Below are 18,322 nucleotides of genomic sequence, written 5' to 3' on the forward strand. Positions count from 1 at the left end.
CTCTAGGCCTGATGATTAGAGGACGCCCTGCCACCATTTAAATTGCGAAGTACGACTATCTGGCTTCTGTGGTCATCCTACTGTTACGGCTGACACCTCGTAGCAGCTCCACCATGGGAACTCTAGGCGTATGTAAGATAGGAGAATTGCTTGCATCTAATGAACTACACCTTCAATAATAATGCCCCACTGATCTTATTATCATGGTCTCTGGCTCTCTGTAATGACCGTGAGTCTCCAGTATTTGAAAAATGAAGAAACTTTCATTAGATCCTCATTCTATTCCAAGCCTCAGTTTTTGTTTTCTTTTGATTAGGACCAGTCCAGATGCACACTTATGTGATTCCAGTAAGTTTGATATGCTGGCCAGCCACAACCACCACTACAGCTTACCGGTACAGGGACCTACCTGGTACGACAGCAATCAAATGATAAGAGTAGTGTCACGCATAATCATCTTTCTCGGCTTTCCTGGATTCCTACCTTGGCGAATAAGTTTAACTGTGTGGATCGATCTTTCGCAGTGACCCTTTTGCTTATTCTCGTGTATGCAGCCCAATTTGCGATAGCTGAGTTCACCAAATACCACTAATTGGCAGATATCCCTAGGAATTATTCCATTACCCATGGTTATCTTCCAATGACGCAAAAAATGTTTGCTGTCTTACTAGAACCTGGACGAAAACGGAAATCAGAACGCGGAACTACCGTTCCATTAGTACTATTTACTCCATTAACCACAATCAACCCCAAAGGCATTGATGTGTGTACTAATTGGTCAGCAGATTTAGTTAATGGACAGGGATAATACAAAATTTGTCATTATCTGTAAATGGGTAGGAGTGAGAATGCTACTCCGTACTATCTTATCTCCCTTCTTCTCCACATCTTTTTTGCTTGTTTGAATTTCCAGCGGGGTTTTTTTTTTTTTTTTTTTTTTTTCTTGTTATTAATGCCTGCGTTACTTTTATTTAGTTAAAATTTTTTTTTTCTTGCATTCCCCTCCGCTCAGTCCTAGTATAGGACACGCGGTGATTCATCTTCAGCCACATTCTGTTTATAAACCATCGCTTTGCATTGACTGCATCCAGGTTTATGCGAGCTGAGCGTCGGTGGTTCCAAACGTAGCCCACTCCTTGCCTGACCTGGCACATCATTCACACTTTGAAATTATATCACATATTTGCAAATATGTGCATTTGTATGTAAGCTTTGATTATACTACTGAATGAAAGCTTGTTAAACATAAGCTATATGTGGAGTACAGCCATGCCTAAAACGGCAAGGCTTTGCGTGTAGTGTTAAAGAATACGGTATCTTGGGCCACGCGTTTCTTTCAATGACTCGAGTTTGCAAGGCATTACTCAAAATGGGAAAAATAGCGTTAATAATTGTACGTCGGCCAATTGGATATAGACTTCAGTAGCTTAAATAAGCCCTCGGCGGCAGGGCACTTTACTAGTTTTTATATTAGACTTTAATCTTGACATTTTACATAGATAATAGCAAAGATCTTTACTAAAGTATTACTTTCAGATCTTTTATCTAGTACAGGAACACCAACCTGTGGTGGGAGATATCACTACCCGAAAGGATTATTATTCTTGTTTATGGATCCTGTAAGCTAGATATATTATTTACTATTCAGCGTATGAGTATATTATAGATAGCTTTACCAATTTCCATGATGGCGAGCTGGTTAGGTTACTTAACTGTGCTCTTTCTCGAATTAATGAATAATAGAGAGCAGACAATACAGCGTGTTATACGGGATGAATATAATGTGGTATTCAACGTGGAATAACTTAGAATGTGAGTCAGGGTTCGTGCAGCCCAAACAATCTGACTTGCCCCTGCGACTATGGTTCCGCTGTTATCTGTTGTAGAGCCTCTCCGATGATGCCTGCCCTACTCGTATCCTTTACACTGACTTAGTTCTGCTGAAGTCCGAAACTCTGGGCCACCAGGTGCGGCAGGTAGAACCACCCGGCAAAATCGCGGGTTCGGGCCTCGGAAGTAGGATCTAGCTGATCTGCAACCACTAACTAGTTTGTGCCCGGCTCCATACTGCCCCATACTTGACTCTACATACCCCGGACTCCGCAAAGTCCGCCTTTCCCCCCCCCCCGGACATGGGTGTAAAGACACTGACCAATGAATACCCACAACCGGGGTCCTGCGTTATATACCGAGTAAGAGCCTCAGCAGGTGAGGTTTCTCGTAATCCGGCAATCAGTTGAATTCATAAAATTATTCCTCTTCATAGATTAGGGTATATGCAGACTTTGAGAGCACGTAGCATCTTATAGGCAATCTCGGGGTATCTATCAGCGATTGTGGAGCTGGCACTGCACTCTCTTCCTCAGATTAACACTTAGCTTAAACGTGAGGAGGGCTTGTCTATAGATCCTCGCATCATATCGCGGATTGCGTTGCTGATTTTCCCCACAGTGAGTAGCTACTTCCCACCTTTCTTCATTCAGATCGGCATTAAATTGCGATTAGATGCAATCATAATCCTGGGGCTTTGCATTTTGCTTGGCACCCTCGCGGAGGCCTTGCCACGCACAGATCCCCAGGAGGATATTGGCACTTTTACAAATCCGGGAGTTGCTAGAAGACCAAGATATAGATACTGGTAGGTGGATGCTGTCCTTTTCTTCGCAAAGTGTTGGTGCGGAAGATTCATTGTCAACAATCAGACTCCCAGATGCTAGTGTTGATCCGGAATTGCTCGCCGACGATATCGTACAATTAGCTGCACGAGGAGCCGGTGAGATTGAATTTTTGAATTACTCAACTACGGCGGCTCTGCTGTAACTCTATGGCTCCCAGCCCTTTTAATCCTCTTACTGATATCCCGCTTCAGCCGGAAGGCGTCGATTGGAATATATATGGGTACGGTACGTCGGCATATCGCAAGGTCCTCAAGGCCGCCTTACAAGCACACAAAGACCATGGCCTACTCATGGACTTCTCAATGGGTCCACAGTCGGGTCAAGGGGTCCCTGCTGAACCAGATAATCCCGGCCTTGTCTGGGAACTAGTGAGTCACTGGCTCTCTCGTATATTGTGATTAAGAAAAAGCTAACATCTGGAACTGGTTTCCTTCAATACGATTGCTGAAAATGAAACTTACAGTGGCGAGGTTCCTGGTTGGGGTAAAGGCGATCTCGTGTCTGCTGTCACGTTTGCCGTTCTCAACACGACCATTGTCACGTAACCGCCACCGCAACCGCAAACGCCTTTGCCCTTGAGCCCAAACGATGTTTCCGAGTCCCTCTTTTCTTTGGAATCCTTGACGGAGTTAACAGATTCCATCAGCCAGGATGGCAAAATGACAGTCAATGTTTCTTCCGTGAAGGAAGCAACTTCGTACATGCTTTATGCTTCATATGCGCGACGGTCTTACGCACGAGCTTGCACCGCATCGAGTGAAAATCATCAGAATATTCTCCAGAACGGCTCATTCGCAGTCGACCACTTCTCTGTTATGGGCGCCAAAGTTACTACTAGCTTCCTTAAGGAGTATATCTTTATTGATCGTATCAAAGAGCTCATGGAGGAGACTGGAAACCTTGTTTGGGAGGACAGCGTTGAGATTCCGTCTTATACATATTGGACACTATCCTTACCGGAGATCTTCAAAAAGCAGCATGGCGTAAGCATACCAATGTGACAAGTGCCTCAGGATACAATCATCTAACTATACCATGTTCCAGTACGCCATGACACCTTACCTGATGTTGCTATCAGGCAATGAGGGCTATCAAACGGGTAACCAAGGCCCCATCCAATTTATTTCTGATGGCAATGATCAAGGTGCTGGATTTGTGGCAGATTATCGATCCACGATGACAGGGCTTCTCATGGAGTACTTGGAGTACCTGAACAAATGGACGCATGAGACCCTAGGTCTTAAGTCCTCCCAGCAGGTTGGATATAACCTTCCGGTCGACATGCTGGAAGCCATCCCCTCTGTCGATATTCCCGAAACCGAAACATTGTCGTTCTCGAATCTGATTGCTGGTTTCCGGCAATTTAGTGGACCTGCCAATCTTGCCGGAAAGAATGTCATCTCTATCGAGTTAGGGGCTAATTTCGGACAGGCATATTACCAGACATGGACAGAGCTTCTTCAGGAAGCTAAGCATGCCTTCGTGGCGGGGGTCAATCAACTTGTTATCCACGGTGAAACATACTCGCACACATATGACAACACCACATGGCCTGGTTTCACTTCGTTTAACTACTAATTTGCCGCACAGCACTCACGCCACCAGCCAGGTTGGGATGTGGGATATAAACAGGCAATGGACTATTCAGCACGCTGCCAGTTCATTCTGCAAGGGGGCATTGCTAAGGTGGATTTGGTTTTCTGGGACAAGCAGACAGCCCAAGACGCGTACCCCGGTATCTTGTACGAGCCAACAGACCTGCAAGATGCAGGGTATACTTACGAGTATCTCTCTACCGAGAACTTTGATTTACCCATGGCTTAAGTCGAAAATGATGTTCTCGCACCACAACAGCAAGCTTTCAAAGCCATGATTTTGCGAGGCAACGACACTTTGACTGTTGCCGGACTTAAAGCCCTCGTGAAATATGCAAAATCAGGTCTTCCGATAATTTTATCAGGTGGACTATCGTCAACATGGGCTTCAAATGATGAACAGGCTATCTTACAGTCTGAAAAAGCATTAAAAAGCATCTTGGATCTGGATAACGTGCATCAAGTTCCATATGGAGGACTTGTTGATATTATCAAAAAAAATTGGCATTGTCCCAAGGCCCACAACTGATTGCAATGGCACGTGGTATACTCGATGAAAAAAGACAACAGATAGCGATGTCTATGTCTATGTCTACAATGATGGAGATTTCAGCACTGGCAGCATCTCTTTTCAGGCCACTGGATCTCCCTTTGCTCCTGATGCTTGGACAGGCGAGGAAACCCCGATTACCGAATACTCCGTGAGCCAGGGAAGGACAAACATCTCTTTCTCTCTGAAAAGCACCGAGACACGCATTGTTAAGTTTTCAGCATCGAGAAATAGCGCTAACAATGAATCACACGTCATCTGGAGCTCCGACTCTGTGTTGGGTTACTATGTTGACTCCGGCAAGGTGTGGGCCAAGGCTGCGGCCAGTGACTCGGCCACGAGTGTCAAGTTATCGTCTGGAAAGACAGTAACTCTTGACCAACAAGGGCAGTCGCAGATCAGTCTTGGTAACTGGTCCGTTGTCCTCGAGCAGTGGTTGCCCCCAGACAATCTCTACGACGTGGAGACAGTGGCAAACAAGAAGAACGTATCTTTGTCAGTTTCTGGCTTTAGTATTTCCTCGTGGAAGGATCTCGGATATCAAAATTCGTCCGGCGTTGCGTAATACACCAGTAGCTTCTTCTGGCCAAAGGAAGAAACGGGAGCTACTGGTGCTTATCTTGTCATTCCACCAGTTTCCCACGGGATTAGAATCAGCATCAACGGGAACGAAGTACCTGTTATTGACATAACCAACCCCACCACCGATGTGTCGACATACCTTGTTCAGGGAGATAACACGGTCGTGATTACAGTTTCATCGACTCTTCATAACGGTCTTATGCCGATCTGGGATCAGCTCCTAACGGGAGGGGCGGCACCATCGTTGAATTACTCCGCACTGGAGGATATGGTCTTTCAACCGCAAGAATATGGCATCTTGGGTGAGGTTCGGGTCGTTCCTTATCAGCTGATGAGGATTATTTAACACACGAGCAAGCTAGAACTGTATGGGCTAGTATGTACTCATAATGAACTAGATCAAGAGGAACCAATTGAGGATAAGAACATTGATCGATCGAAGAGAATATCACGCGATTGAGGGCAGGTTGAAATATGAGAAGGTATTTTCAATACTAAATAGACGTATGCTGGCTAACATGGTGTGGTGCAATCGCCGTCCTTATGTACGCAGGCTAGACGACTAGGGGCTGGGCAGGGAAATGCCAATAATTCCAAGTTGACGTGTGTTTTGCTTCGCTTCGCGGTGCTTTACAAACGTGGTTCGGGCTAGGCTCAGTTGAGTCGGATACTGGACAGTATCGGGGAATATGTTAACTAAGTAGACATAACGGGTTCAAGAGGCTGTCACAATCCCTCTACAGCATCAAGTTAGCGATGTTTCAATTCGAATTTTGAAACGTACCATGGTGCAGAGACTCTATTTCGCTTTATCTTTACAAGACCTGGTTTTCTCTGCATGGTGTTTGAGCGATCAAGGTATAAGTCCGTCGCCATGAGTCAGGAGCTTTAGATACTCAACAGTTTGAGCAGATTCAAAGCAAGGTATAGGCCCAGGCATGATTTGTAATAACTACCAAGGGACTACCGCATTGGGTAGGATGTTAAATCAAGACTGTGACATTCGACCCGAATGTACCTTGAGGAGTATGTGATAATACACTTCAGGGGGGCATCAGACAAGTCGGCCGTCCGTATTTCTGAGTTTGAACGGGAAATAGACAAGTGTCTTGTTGCTTTCATCATTCTGTAATAAAAGGAGCATTCATTGAATGCCACCCAAGCACACCGCTACCCTCCGCAGGCTTCCCTGCGGAGGTTCCGACAAGAATGTGCAAGGGCAAGGGAATGCGACATAATCCATACGGAAGATTCACAATAGTGGACCCCTTCTTAAGATGGCCCGGACAAATCCAAAAAGGCGGTATATGATTCCAACATGCCCCAGACTTCTCCACAACTCCATGCTACCTACTGTCTCCAGGAGTCTATGTGGGGGAGAAGCCACAGCCTCTGGTTGGATAAGTACAACGTGTCAACCATGGGCCCGCATGCCATACCACGGTGAGGACCAAGGCTCGTCCCCCGGGGTATGTAACAACAAGCCCTCATTCGGAGTAAAAAAAGGTTACAACGGGGCGACGTCAATGACTCAACTGTCATGAACGGAACTAAGCCTTACTATGGAAGTGAAAATATATTTTTCTAAGAGTACTGATGAAAGATATCGCCAGATCCAATATTAACACCTTCCCATTCGGGTTACAGTACAGGAAAACCTAATCCACACAAGAAAATGAGGGAAAACCCGCACCAAGGCTAATTACACAATTACAATTATTATCCTGGGAAATATCCCATTTTTTCACTTTGTATGGTCCATCCTGGTTTACTCAGAGCCTGGCATATGTTAGTTTCAAGGGATTCTAGCGCAAGCGTAATCTCTGACTTACCACCGGTGCCAGGCGACATCGTCATCGTCATCGCGGCGGCATGGGTCACGGAAAGCACACTTCACAAGGTGTTAGCCGGTATTCAAGGGTTGTCACCGCAAAGGTCCATCACTTACCACTCCGGGGGCGCCGGGGAGACCAGCGTGGCATGAGACACATGTAAGGCCTTCTTCACAGAAGGCGCCGGGGTAGGGGGCACAAATTTCACCTGGCCCCCGTCCGGCAGCGACCAGAGCTGGAGCGCATGTGGCGATGAGTAGAGCGAAAAGCTGCATTTTGCGTGGTTGCAGGAAACGGAATTTCTTTCGTAGAGAGTTCAATGAGTCGATAATATGAATTGCATTAAAGAACAAAAACTGGAATCGAACTCGGGGGAGACTCACGGAGATATTTATACCCATCGCGCTCCCTGTGATGATAACATCATTACATTGATTTTGGCTGTTTTCGGTCCTTATTCTTCATATGCGGATCTATGACCACTTGATCACTATTCTGACTTCATGACTCTCCATACCTTGTGGCTACAAGGGATTCACAGATGTTGTATCCAACTCTTCATGTTCTTCCGAACCACATTCCAATATCTATGCACGCTACGGATGATTGATAGCAAGAAGTGAACGCAATACCCGCGAATTTGTGGTATACCCTATTGTGTAGTAATCGATATTGCTACCAAATCCCTAAAGAAGACGAAGGGCTTCGAGTAACGGGTAAGATTATCAGCGCATCATTCATATAAGAATCACTACTTCCGCTTCTGACTCCGGCAGAGCCGAAAGGTTAACGGACCGTCGGATCCGAACTCCGCAGCTTCCGTCAACCTTAGTTTGATGACTTCAGTGGCCGCTTTCGGTACCTTCTAATGATCCGTACACTGTGTGGAAAGCGTTCTGAGAGAGTAGGATATCACTCGGTATCTGTCAACAGTAAACGGTCTTGATCGAAATAGAGATAAAAAGGAAAAAGGAGAAAGGAAAGGGACAAAAGAAAGAATGTACTGGCAATAGATCAAGCATATATTACATGGCATTGAGTCCCATTTTTCTCGTTGGAACTCATTTCGGCTTATAGCTGAGAAAATATGAGTTTAATTTTTGTATCTATATAAACATTGTTGATCGATGAAATACACTATTAGACAGACCACTTCAAATGCTTAGACACTCAAGGTCTAAGTTAATACATTGTGCGATTGTCTGTCTATTCTAACTAACCGTTATATAAATTTCTGGATGAACTGTAGACTATTATTTCCCCTGTTCACTTTATTTTGGCCTGAGTTATTACAGGCGTAACGTGGTTGACAAATTAAGAATGCGTATGGAATGTGTAAGTCAAGCTGAAAATGAAGGTTCGCGCGCCAGGCTTGCGCTCATCTGTTCCATAAACTACTTGGACACCATAATTTATACCTTACTTTACACGAACGAGAGCCCCACCACTCCTGGTCATTGTGTTTGATTGTTTGTAATCGATCGACATGCAGTTACCAGACGTGGAAGCCTACTGTGGAAGACTGAATTGGATGAGGGTGGGCCCCAGCCACACGCAGACCACGACGGGGTGAGAAGTATAACCTCCAACGAAGTTACAATATGATAGTACGTCCTGCGGCACATATGGACATATGAAAAGGCTATAGCCTATTCAGGATACCATAATTCTCGGCAGAAGATGCATATTCCTGTTCACCGTGTGCGAAGACAAGCCCGTTTCGACTGATAATCCTACGATACACCACCATACAGATGTCAAATTCCTTATGAACTCCTCCAGCAAGGGATACTATAATTGTGACCCGTTATTCCAGTTGGCAAGTAGTAAAGCGATACAGATGGTAGCCGGTTTTTTAATTGCGTTACAGAACTTTGGCACTATCTACGTGGGTATTGACCAACCTCTGTGTCAGAGATAGGCGCGCTGGTCTTCCATTACCTGACGGTGTGAAAACCACGCAAGGATAGATTGAGGATTGTGTGCGTCGGCATGACATATATGAAAAGAATTTGGAACCAAGAGTGTATCCAACACGACTACTTTGGATAGAAGACGACACAGTACGCCTCCTTCCTGTCGGATAGAAAAGGGCTTTCCGGGCCCTATGCGACTTGGAGTTGCTGGTGGGGTCCGAAGGAAACGCATACATAGCCGCGTCTATCAGACAGCAGTTTCTGAGCTTTTCGAAGAAGGTATCATTATTGCCAATCTACCCATGGTATTTAGGAAGCCTTCGAGTTTCTCAAGTGTTTATCCATTCAGGACTTTCCTGTATCATACCTTTAAAGAGTAAAACGATGTATATCCCTGTTTACCCAAACAAGATGGTAGATGTATAAAGTGGTTATGCGGGCACGACTACCACAAAGATACCATGAGAACCCTGTTCGGACCTTGCGTCATACATCTCAGCTACGATCGCGACCATTAGCGAACACTGCGGAGAAAGGAAATCAAGTTATTGTCCTTGTGTTAGTCAGGAAAGCTTACCCCACCCGGGTAAGTATTCCGACTCGGATCTGTTACCGACCTGCTGGCTATATCAACAGCTGCAACCCACCAAGCGATCTCGCCGTCCACACTTTCAAATAACCCGAAGGTATCGGAACAAGACACAATCGGACAGGACACACCGTCGGCGCTCCTCAACGGACATCACATCAGCTGGTCATAATGGTCGAGGTGAGGCAATATCACCTTTCTCCTACGGATCTTATCCCCAACTCGCCCAGACCACTCCTCCACTACAAGAATGTCCTAGCCAAGCCCAACAACACGCATTGCGACCCAGTCGACGTGTGGGACTTGTTTACCAGGAATGAATGGGACGTTCAATGGATATTCCGCTATAGTCCTACCCAAATCTCTCACTACCATTCCCAGGCACACGAATGTATGGCCGTCCTTTCCGGTACTGCCAGTATCCGGTTTGGTGTGGCGGACACCTCACCAGATATGGAAGAGAATACACACGGCTCTGCTTGGGAGGACGGCGGCGTTCTACTAGAGGCGGAGGCTGGCGATGTGTTTATTATACCAGCCGGTGTGGCACATAAGACGCACAACACTAAGCCTGAAGCGGACTTCGCGCTTTTATCACCGGGGAACGGGCACGGCATCAAGGCAGATGATAAGAAAGCGTTGTCTGAGATCAAACTGGATGGATTTACTATGATGGGCGCTTACAGCGGTGGTGACTGGGATTTCGTCGCAACGGGAGGTGATTTCGAGAAGGTGTGGTCTGTTCCGAAGCCCAAATATGATCCTGTTTTTGGAGCTTCCGAACGAGGGCTTTGCAAGACATGGCGTGGGAGTGATACCGAGTCGAAAGCCCATTTGTAGGCCTTGTGTGAGCTTGTATGTTGATAGAAACGACAGAGTTGCTCCTCGCGGTTTAATAATACTGTGCATCTTGCAAGATCTGAGATGTACGCTCGTTGGGCCTTCCGTTGGGAGACCAATGCATTGTGAGATTCGTGTATAGTCTGTTATTGACCCACTCCGTATGTAAGTTGTGATCAACGATCGGAAGCCATCCCGAGCCGCGCAGTCGCCTTGGTTATTGGCTGCCTAAGCTCCTCAAACTGGTAAAAGTCTAATTAGAATGCGACTTTGATAGAGAGAGAATGTCACCATACCTCTCATATAAACGCTAGATAAACCAGGAGCACGAGTTTCAACAAAGATGGAGACCTCGGCTCGGAACTCTCTCCCGAGATCGCAAGTACACATGCCTTGCTTGGTTGTCTGATATTATGTGTCCCAACGAGATTCAGAATATAAGCTTGACTTCGAGAGGAGAGCAGTCGTCCAGAGCAGGTAAAGCTTGTATTGGATGCCCACCAAGACGAACTTTACCTTGTTGTATTTACATGAAGTTATACTACTAAGATGTACTGCTGATGATCGACTGGTGAGGGATCTCTTCCCGGGTTCTGAACAAATGATGACCTCGAGAACGCCTTGGCTCATGGAGAGGTTCCATCATTGGGTCATGGCTTGAACGATAAGCCGAAACAAACGAGGTGGAATTCACCACTTAATGTAACAAATGCTCCAATAACAGGGCGGGCACAGAGTAATCACGTGGCTCTGGAGTGAATGATTATCAGGTATAAATAGTGTGTACCTTCTCAACGGTCTCAACGAGAGACCTCAACGCGCTTTGCAAGGTGACCATACTCCCCGCGACAGCAATCCTCACATCGCGCTGCCCAGAAGCTCATAGACATTCCTTCCATTCTATTGACCTGCCCACTGCATTAGACACAAACCATGGCAGCGGAACGCGTGACTCCGCCACTGCGAGCCGATGAGACAAACACTGATGATGAAGTTGTGGCTCTTTTGCAGCAACTGGAGGAGATCGATCTGTTCGGTGGAAAACAGAAAGGAAAGGGTCGAGCTGATAAGCCTTTGGGCATTGATCTGGCTATGACATTTTTTCGAGACGAGGTGCAGGCCCACATTGGTTTCTTGAATGACCTCAAGCTTGCCCACAGTATTGGTCATGCGGTGTTCATGGACGGTCCAGCTATCGCAGGCGTCATGCAAGAGAGTTGCAAGCCCAAAGTGATAGACAAGTAGCAATGAGAATCAGTGCCAACGATCCGGAACTTCAGAACCCTCCACGGGGACGCGTGTCTAGCCAGTCTTATCATTTACATATACCCAAAGGCCTCCTCGATGGAAAGGGTGATATTGATCGTGATTCCGATGAAGACAAAGGTGGTCCATCAAAAACATATGCGGAGCGCCAGAAGGACGCGATGGAGAGACTATCCCGTGCTAAGCTACAGTGTTGTATATGCTTCGAGCGCTACGAGTCAAGCGACATAATTCGTTTGGAATGTGGTGACCTCTACTGCACCGATTGTCTCAAGAGTCTTTTCATGAGAGCCACCAAGGACGAGCAATTATTTCCTCCGAGATGCTGCCGTCAGCATATTCCCTTGTCCCTCATAACGAAGCAGATGACCACTGAGGAAAAGGATGCATTCCAGAGGGCAAAAATTGAATTTTCCACGAGCAACAGAACCTACTGCAGCAACACCGTTTGTGGCAGGTTTATCATCCCGAGCAACATATTCTCCGAGCAGGCGAAGTGTGAGTATTGCGGCTCCTCGACCTGCGCAATGTGCAAAAACCCCTTTCACTCAGATGATTGTCCAGAGGACGCCGCTCTTCAGGAAATGCTAAAACTTTCCACAAGCCAAGGATGGCAGCGTTGCCTCTCTTGCAAGGCAATGGTTGAACTCACAATAGGTTGCTACCACATGACGTATGACTTGCTCCCTCTCCTAGGCTCTTAGCTTCATCTTGCAGCAATGCTGACCCGATATTTAGGTGCAACTGCAAGGCCGAATTCTGCTACCTGTGCGGCAAAAAGTGGAAGACCTGTCGCTGTGCGATGTGGGCGGAGCGGAGACTGGTCGCCAGAGCAGAAGAAATTGTTGACTGAGAATTGGACCATCCATTGCCTCTGCAAGAACGCCAGCACCGCATCGCACAACTGCGCGATCATTTGCTCGAGACCCATCAATGTGACCACGTTGAACGCTTCGAGCGCATTGCGGGCGACACTAGAGCCAGATTCGCATGCGAAATGTGTGGAGCGCATCATTGGAGATTTATTTTGCGATGCCCTTGTTGTCATTTCCAAGTGTGTGAGGCCTGTCGGAGGCATCGTATGTAATCATGTATTCATGACCCAAGATTGTGCATTGTATTGTGAGCTATACTACATGCACCCGCAATGTGTTACTGCGCTAGGAGGGAGGCCGCTCCAGAGATTGGTTTGAGACCATGTGCTCTATTGTCAATCTATGAGAACGCCTGCTCAGACGATAGCCCATTAGAAGAGGTTTAAGAAGAGTGGGAGTTATGCTTGGTCATGTATGTAAAAAAGAATGAAGATCAGTTCCTAAGTACTAACGTATTCAATTTGACAACGTATATTCCCCGATCCGAACACGATATCATTATCTACAGGAGCGTACATTTCTGCGGGCTTCCTCGCACAGGTCTTGGAGTGTTCATATATGCTGGAGGTAGTACACCTTCCAGAGACGCCTTGATCTGCAGGGCTATTGTCCGCGAGTGCCACCGGTGCTGTTGCGTATAGCCACCCGCGACCCAGATGTTATCAAGGCGCGATTGACGCTTCCACAGACCACGTACCTCGCCCTCGGCATCAAGACCCCATGTCGCGTCAAGACGACCAGCGATTTCACGAGCGCCAAGCTTATGCGTAGTCCCATTGTCAGCCTCTCGACTGCAGGACTGTCCGCCGAGGATTCGGAAGGCATTGTCGCGCACGTCCTTGTCGGCAAACCCTGTGCACCAAATTACTGCATCTGCATCGACGGAGGTTCCATCCGAAAATCGTAGTCCAGTCGCTGTGTACGCAATGGGCTCGACTCCGGCTTTCACCCCCGCTTTACCATCCGCCAGCAGCTTGGTACCACCCACATCCACGTAGTGACCACCCGCTCGCTCCAGCAAGTTGTGCATTAATGCCATGTCTGGGTCCCGACTGTCGATAACTGGGAACCCGGCGGCTGCGAGAGCGTCGTAGCGATGCGGCTCCTGTGCTGCGAACTGGGTCATCAGACCTCGAGCGAGCTGGGCGTCTACATATGACGGCAGCGTCAGGAAGAGTCGATCAGCTATCTCGACGCCCATGTCATAGGCACCAAGACTGTGGTTGTCGCAGAGGTACTCGACCGGGACAATGTAGGTTGGAGATCTAACGACCATTGTTGTCTCGAGACCAGCGGCGTGGCAGTCTTCGAGAACGTCGAAAGCAGTATTGGCAGATCCAACTACTAGGACGGACTACGGTGAATGCATTGTGGTTAGCAACACCACCTAGGTATGTGTGGAACTTTTGAGGCGATGTGAAGAACACTCACCTTGGCTCCCGTCTCCGCCAACTGCTTTGCATTCCGGTACTGAGCCGAATGGAGACTGGTTCCTTGGTAGAAGTCACTATCCGCCACGCTTGGCAGATAAGGCTCCTGGGACGAGATGCCAGTCGCAAGCACCAGATGTTTAGAGTGGGCCGTTTGCTGGCCAGCAGGGGTTTTGATCTTGACCTCCCAAAGTCTCGTAGATGGGTCGTACTTGGTGGACAGGATCTGAGCAGAGGTGATCATATTCAGCTTGAAGGTCTCGACATATCGCCTGACCTGCGAAGCCAGCTCATCCCTAGTTAAAAGGTGGGGAGCTCGAAGTTCCTCATCATAAGCTAGTTGGTTAACATGGTGTTAGTCCACTCTTCTTGACCCTTGGGACTTGCTGATGCTTACACATGTAGGGCAAGTCACAGAATGATGTTGGGATGTGAAACCGCATGCAATCGTAGCGCGAAGCCCAGTTGTCGCCGGGTCGCGGATTACGCTCGGCCATGACGCTCTCGACTCCCAACGCCTTGAGACGCGCTGCGACTGTGACAGCACTATACAGTGTCAACTTCGTCAAGGTCGGGGTCTTCACATAACTCACGCGTTGCCTCCTCCAATAATAAAGACATCCGTGTCAAATGTTGCAAGGCCATCCAATTCCCTCCCGGGAGAATGGAGCAACGCTTCATCCTCTTGCTGTAAGTCCAAACTCTCGAGGAAGGTGCTCAGAACCCAAATCTTCCACTCAATTGTCTCATCGCGGTTTTTAACAGGCAGTAGAACCACCTTTCCTTTGCACGTCGCACCGGGCGACCCGGTTCGGAAAATAATCCCACAGTCGATAAATTGCTGTACCCACGAACGATTAGCTACATGATCCAGGTACTTGAACTTTAATTAAAGGCTCACAAGCGTCGGCGTGGCTGGGAGGAAGACAGCGCCTCCATCGACAGCAACCCCCCCTGCAATCTCCCTCAAGTTCTTTGTCTCGAGTAAGCCCGCCGCAATTACGCTAGGGCCGCTGAATGTGCGCAGGTGGTAGGTGAGCGCCAGCTGATCCTTCCAATATGCCTGACTGGCAAAGAAGCAACTCTCGAGGGCGATGGCATCGTCGACCGCCAGTGCAGCGCTCAGACGATCCAAAACAGCGCGCGCCTGCTTCACCGGCTCATCACCAGCCATGGAAGCTGGATCTATCGTTCCGGCAGGGATTGTAGGAAGTGGTCGCTGCCCCATCATCTGACGCAGATCTGCTCTTTGCGGGTACTCATCGTGTAACGAGGATGGGAAGTTGTCTGTACAGTACAATTGTTATGCGTTAGACCCTGCATCCTTTGGACTGATCATCTGCGACATCCTGGAAAACTCACTGGAAGCCATGGTGTAAGTTGCAGTGTATGAGGTGCTGAATCCTGCGGCGGGGAATGGCAGCATTTAGCAGGGGCCTCGCATCTGTATGACAAGGCTATCCGAGTCCAAGCGTCTGATTAATCGCCAGATATTCACATCTCGCCATGCGGAGCGAACGCCGCTCTGTACAATTATTGGCCAGACATGGTCTTGTGAAAGTCTAGCGCGACGACGGAGCTCAGCCGGTGCTCACTAGTGGTGAAGAAGACTCGTAACTCAAATCTTAACTTTGCGAGATGCATCGCGAGGCTTCCAAGTATTTTCATGCCGCCTCTGGCAACTTTCGTGGCAACCGTGCCGTTATATGATCCAAGCACCTCGTCCATTCCAATCAGACGAGGCATCAAGCCCCTTAAAAGAGCTCGTAATTGCTGGGTAGATTTTTGACAGGGGAAAGCCGACCGCTGGACCCACTAGCGGCCACTGTGCAGCATACCCTGCCATACACGTCCGATCATCACATTGAGAGCAGGCCCTAGCGCAGTGACAGGTCATCCCGCAACGAGATAGCAGCCTATGGGAGCTAACACAGGTGGGTCAACTGGGATCTGGTTGGAAGTTAGACGAAGCTAAAAGGAACGGGTTTGTCGTTCCGGCCCCTAGCGTGAGGGCATGTTATCTTGGCTTGCCCTAAGAGCTGTCAGACTGACACACCATTTTTTTGTGGGTCATCTGTTTATTTTAGAAAAAAAGTACCGACTATGGAGCAAATAAAGCCTTTGTTTGTGAAACTGGCTAGGGAAGCAGCCTTTATTTTATCGAGGGCTTTTGGCCGGCTTGGCAAAAACTGACCCTAGGTCAATTCCTAATTGACAGGTCCAGGGTAGCTTTTGTTCCTTGTTATTAAACATCAACATGCCCAATTTTGCACGACCTATCTGGCCAGGTTCTGACGACGAAGAACGCGAAAATGTCACCTGAAGAGCTCGATGCCCTACTTGCAGCGCCAGCTCTCGCACCACCACCCGGGGTCACACCAAATTTCGACAATCCTTCCCGCCACAATGACTATGCCTGGGGTATCACAACGGTCTGTATGGTCGTCGCCACTCTGTGCCTCTTTCTGCGCTGGTACGTCCGGATATGGTTGGATAGAAGAGTCCGTATGGAAGATGGTACGTTGAATCACCTACCCAAAAAGCGTGGCTAACATCTTGGTAGTTTTGACGATCGGTGCATATGTGTGCCTTCCATTTCCAAAAGGCCTGTCAGATTCGAGTACTGATACGTGTTAGGGAGCCTATTGGGGTACTGCATACGCTGCCTATGGAATGATATATACTCCTGGCTACTACGTCCACACATGGGACCTTCGTAACCGAGATCTTATCAGGCCGCTCTATGTAGGTTTCTCAGCGATTGTGCAAAAGCCAGATCTGATCTAATCTCCTTGTACCATTAGCTCATCTTAGTTTATGGCTGTTGCTACTCCGCAACGCTCCCACTGATCAAGACGGCCATTTTGCTCGACTGGTGTCGGGTATTTGTCTCTGTGAACCGATCAAGGAGCTTCTTTTGGTGGGGATGCATGGCTGTGTCATTCGTTCAATGCCTCTGGGGCATCCTATGCATTCTCCTGCTCAACTTACAGTGTCGCCCACACAGAGCCATCTGGGAATTCTACGTTCCAAGCAAATGTTACTCGCTCCCAGACGTAATGCTCTGCTCCGCGAGTGTACAAGTCATCTCCGACGTGTGCATGTTCTTGCTGCCGCAGAAGATGATCTGGAGCCTCCACATGAACTGGCAGAAGAAGATGGGGATTTCAATCATATTTGGTGTCGGTATTCTGTCAGTGCCTCCACCTACCCCAATCCTCATTTAGGTATTGGCCACGTTCCCAAAGAGACCTAACAATGTCGCAGGGCCTCAATCGCAGCCTGTTTCCGCCTAGCCCACACAGTCACCTTCGCCAAGTCAACCGACAGCATGTACTTCATTGGGCCCCTTCTATTCTGGGCCTGCGCCGAGATGACCTGTGGTTTCTTCATCTTCAGTGTGCCCTGCCTATCGAAGCTAGCGATGGAGTCTGGGCTCCGGAGCAGATTGTCCAGCGCTCTCGGCCTCAGCGGCAAGACCATCAGCGGACCTTCTGATCAGGGCGGAAACTCCAATTCGGGGCCTCGCTCCAAGCCCAAGCCGTGGAGGATGTCAGAAACCAACTACTCAAAGATCGAGGAAGGTAGTGTTGTCCCACTGACAAACGTTTCAGTGTCACAGGATGATCCTGCCGAGGGGCGCCTTTCACGCGATGGAAACAAGTCTCCACTGGGGGTGATCCGGACAATGGATGTCGACGTCCGCTCTACCGATGGTGCCGGTATTAAGCTCCAGGATCATCGCGTACCTTGGGAGCATTAGAGGTCCTGTTCGCAGTTTACGGTATCTGGCGTTTCGGGTGGAAAACTGAATATGGTGGGAAGGAGTACGGAATATCTCGCACTCTCGGTTCTGGGTGTTCATTTGACAACTCCTTGAAGTCTTAAAAGCAACGATTTAGATCATAGTTCTATTTAATCCATGTATTCTCCTTTGTCTTATTTTGAGCAATATGCCTGAACTAATCACTGTGGTTGTTTCGCGCTGGTACCATAGTTCTCCGCCACCGGACAGCCTCCTCGCCCATAACATATACACACTGACCAAGTGAAGCCGTAGTACACAAATCCGATCTCTGATCCTCAGCCAGAGTGGGTTGCTGATATCAGATTTCCAGCAGTTGAACCAATCATAACCGCTTCACTGCTTATGTAATTGCCCACCACTC

The 18,322-nt window shown here is 48.1% G+C and overlaps 8 protein-coding genes across 8 annotated transcripts; 6 read left to right on the plus strand and 2 right to left on the minus strand.

Annotated features, from left to right (window-relative positions):
• Positions 1–3,225: 3,225 nt before the first annotated feature.
• On the plus strand, positions 3,226–4,256 carry F9C07_2276773 (uncharacterized protein; the record flags this gene model as incomplete). Its single annotated transcript, XM_041289964.2, has 2 exons — positions 3,226–3,661; positions 3,723–4,256. The coding sequence occupies exons 1-2, from the start codon at positions 3,338–3,340 to the stop codon at positions 4,254–4,256; spliced, it is 858 nt and encodes a 285-aa protein (XP_041141998.2). The 5' UTR covers positions 3,226–3,337.
• Positions 4,257–4,313: 57 nt separating this feature from the next.
• Positions 4,314–5,388, plus strand: F9C07_9546 (uncharacterized protein; the record flags this gene model as incomplete). Its single annotated transcript, XM_071511915.1, has 2 exons — positions 4,314–4,450; positions 4,848–5,388. The coding sequence occupies 2 exons, from the start codon at positions 4,314–4,316 to the stop codon at positions 5,386–5,388; spliced, it is 678 nt and encodes a 225-aa protein (XP_071363488.1).
• A 1,638-nt stretch (positions 5,389–7,026) lies between these two features.
• F9C07_2276774 (uncharacterized protein) lies at positions 7,027–7,590 on the minus strand (the record flags this gene model as incomplete). Its single annotated transcript, XM_071510201.1, has 3 exons — positions 7,354–7,590; positions 7,238–7,296; positions 7,027–7,063 (listed from the first exon to the last, which is right to left on the minus strand). The coding sequence occupies exons 1-3, from the start codon at positions 7,510–7,512 to the stop codon at positions 7,027–7,029; spliced, it is 255 nt and encodes an 84-aa protein (XP_071363489.1). The 5' UTR covers positions 7,513–7,590.
• Positions 7,591–9,913: 2,323 nt separating this feature from the next.
• F9C07_9548 (uncharacterized protein) lies at positions 9,914–10,582 on the plus strand (the record flags this gene model as incomplete). The annotated part of the gene is made up of 1 exon (XM_041284837.1): positions 9,914–10,582. One exon carries the CDS (start codon positions 9,914–9,916, stop codon positions 10,580–10,582), a length of 669 nt encoding a protein of 222 aa, XP_041142000.1.
• Positions 10,583–11,515: 933 nt separating this feature from the next.
• On the plus strand, positions 11,516–11,827 carry F9C07_9549 (uncharacterized protein; the record flags this gene model as incomplete). Its single annotated transcript, XM_071511916.1, has 1 exon — positions 11,516–11,827. One exon carries the CDS (start codon positions 11,516–11,518, stop codon positions 11,825–11,827), a length of 312 nt encoding a protein of 103 aa, XP_071363490.1.
• A 2-nt stretch (positions 11,828–11,829) lies between these two features.
• Positions 11,830–12,935, plus strand: F9C07_2197607 (ariadne RING finger; the record flags this gene model as incomplete). The annotated part of the gene is made up of 3 exons (XM_071509409.1): positions 11,830–12,521; positions 12,587–12,692; positions 12,738–12,935. 3 exons carry the CDS (start codon positions 11,830–11,832, stop codon positions 12,933–12,935), a joined length of 996 nt encoding a protein of 331 aa, XP_071363491.1.
• Positions 12,936–13,137: 202 nt separating this feature from the next.
• Positions 13,138–15,938, minus strand: F9C07_2276777 (putative flavo protein). Its single transcript, XM_041284845.2, has 6 exons — positions 15,516–15,938; positions 15,055–15,440; positions 14,747–14,994; positions 14,551–14,699; positions 14,155–14,489; positions 13,138–14,077 (listed from the first exon to the last, which is right to left on the minus strand). Exons 1-6 carry the CDS (start codon positions 15,577–15,579, stop codon positions 13,226–13,228), a joined length of 2,034 nt encoding a protein of 677 aa, XP_041142002.2. The 5' UTR covers positions 15,580–15,938; the 3' UTR covers positions 13,138–13,225.
• A 320-nt stretch (positions 15,939–16,258) lies between these two features.
• On the plus strand, positions 16,259–18,206 carry F9C07_2276778 (uncharacterized protein). Its single transcript, XM_071510202.1, has 5 exons — positions 16,259–16,670; positions 16,717–16,736; positions 16,791–16,898; positions 16,958–17,346; positions 17,421–18,206. Exons 1-5 carry the CDS (start codon positions 16,466–16,468, stop codon positions 17,914–17,916), a joined length of 1,218 nt encoding a protein of 405 aa, XP_071363492.1. The 5' UTR covers positions 16,259–16,465; the 3' UTR covers positions 17,917–18,206.
• Positions 18,207–18,322: the final 116 nt, after the last annotated feature.

The sequence above is a fragment of the Aspergillus flavus genome, chromosome 2, assembly GCF_009017415.1.
Source record: "Aspergillus flavus chromosome 2, complete sequence".
In the NCBI taxonomy this organism is placed as follows: domain Eukaryota; kingdom Fungi; phylum Ascomycota; class Eurotiomycetes; order Eurotiales; family Aspergillaceae; genus Aspergillus; species Aspergillus flavus.

Coding starts and splice junctions, on each gene's coding strand:
- F9C07_2276777 (XM_041284845.2), bottom strand. CDS start 15,579: ATGCTGCCATTCCCCGCCGCAGGATTCAGCACCTCATACACTGCAACT. Junction 15,441..15,515: donor AACTTACACCATGGCTTCCA/GTGAGTTTTCCA, acceptor TGTACTGTACAG/ACAACTTCCCATCCTCGTTA. Junction 14,078..14,154: donor TGGCGGAGACGGGAGCCAAG/GTGAGTGTTCTT, acceptor CATTCACCGTAG/TCCGTCCTAGTAGTTGGATC.
- F9C07_2276778 (XM_071510202.1), top strand. CDS start 16,466: ATGTCACCTGAAGAGCTCGATGCCCTACTTGCAGCGCCAGCTCTCGCA. Junction 16,671..16,716: donor AAGAGTCCGTATGGAAGATG/GTACGTTGAATC, acceptor ACATCTTGGTAG/TTTTGACGATCGGTGCATAT. Junction 16,899..16,957: donor ATCTTATCAGGCCGCTCTAT/GTAGGTTTCTCA, acceptor TTGTACCATTAG/CTCATCTTAGTTTATGGCTG.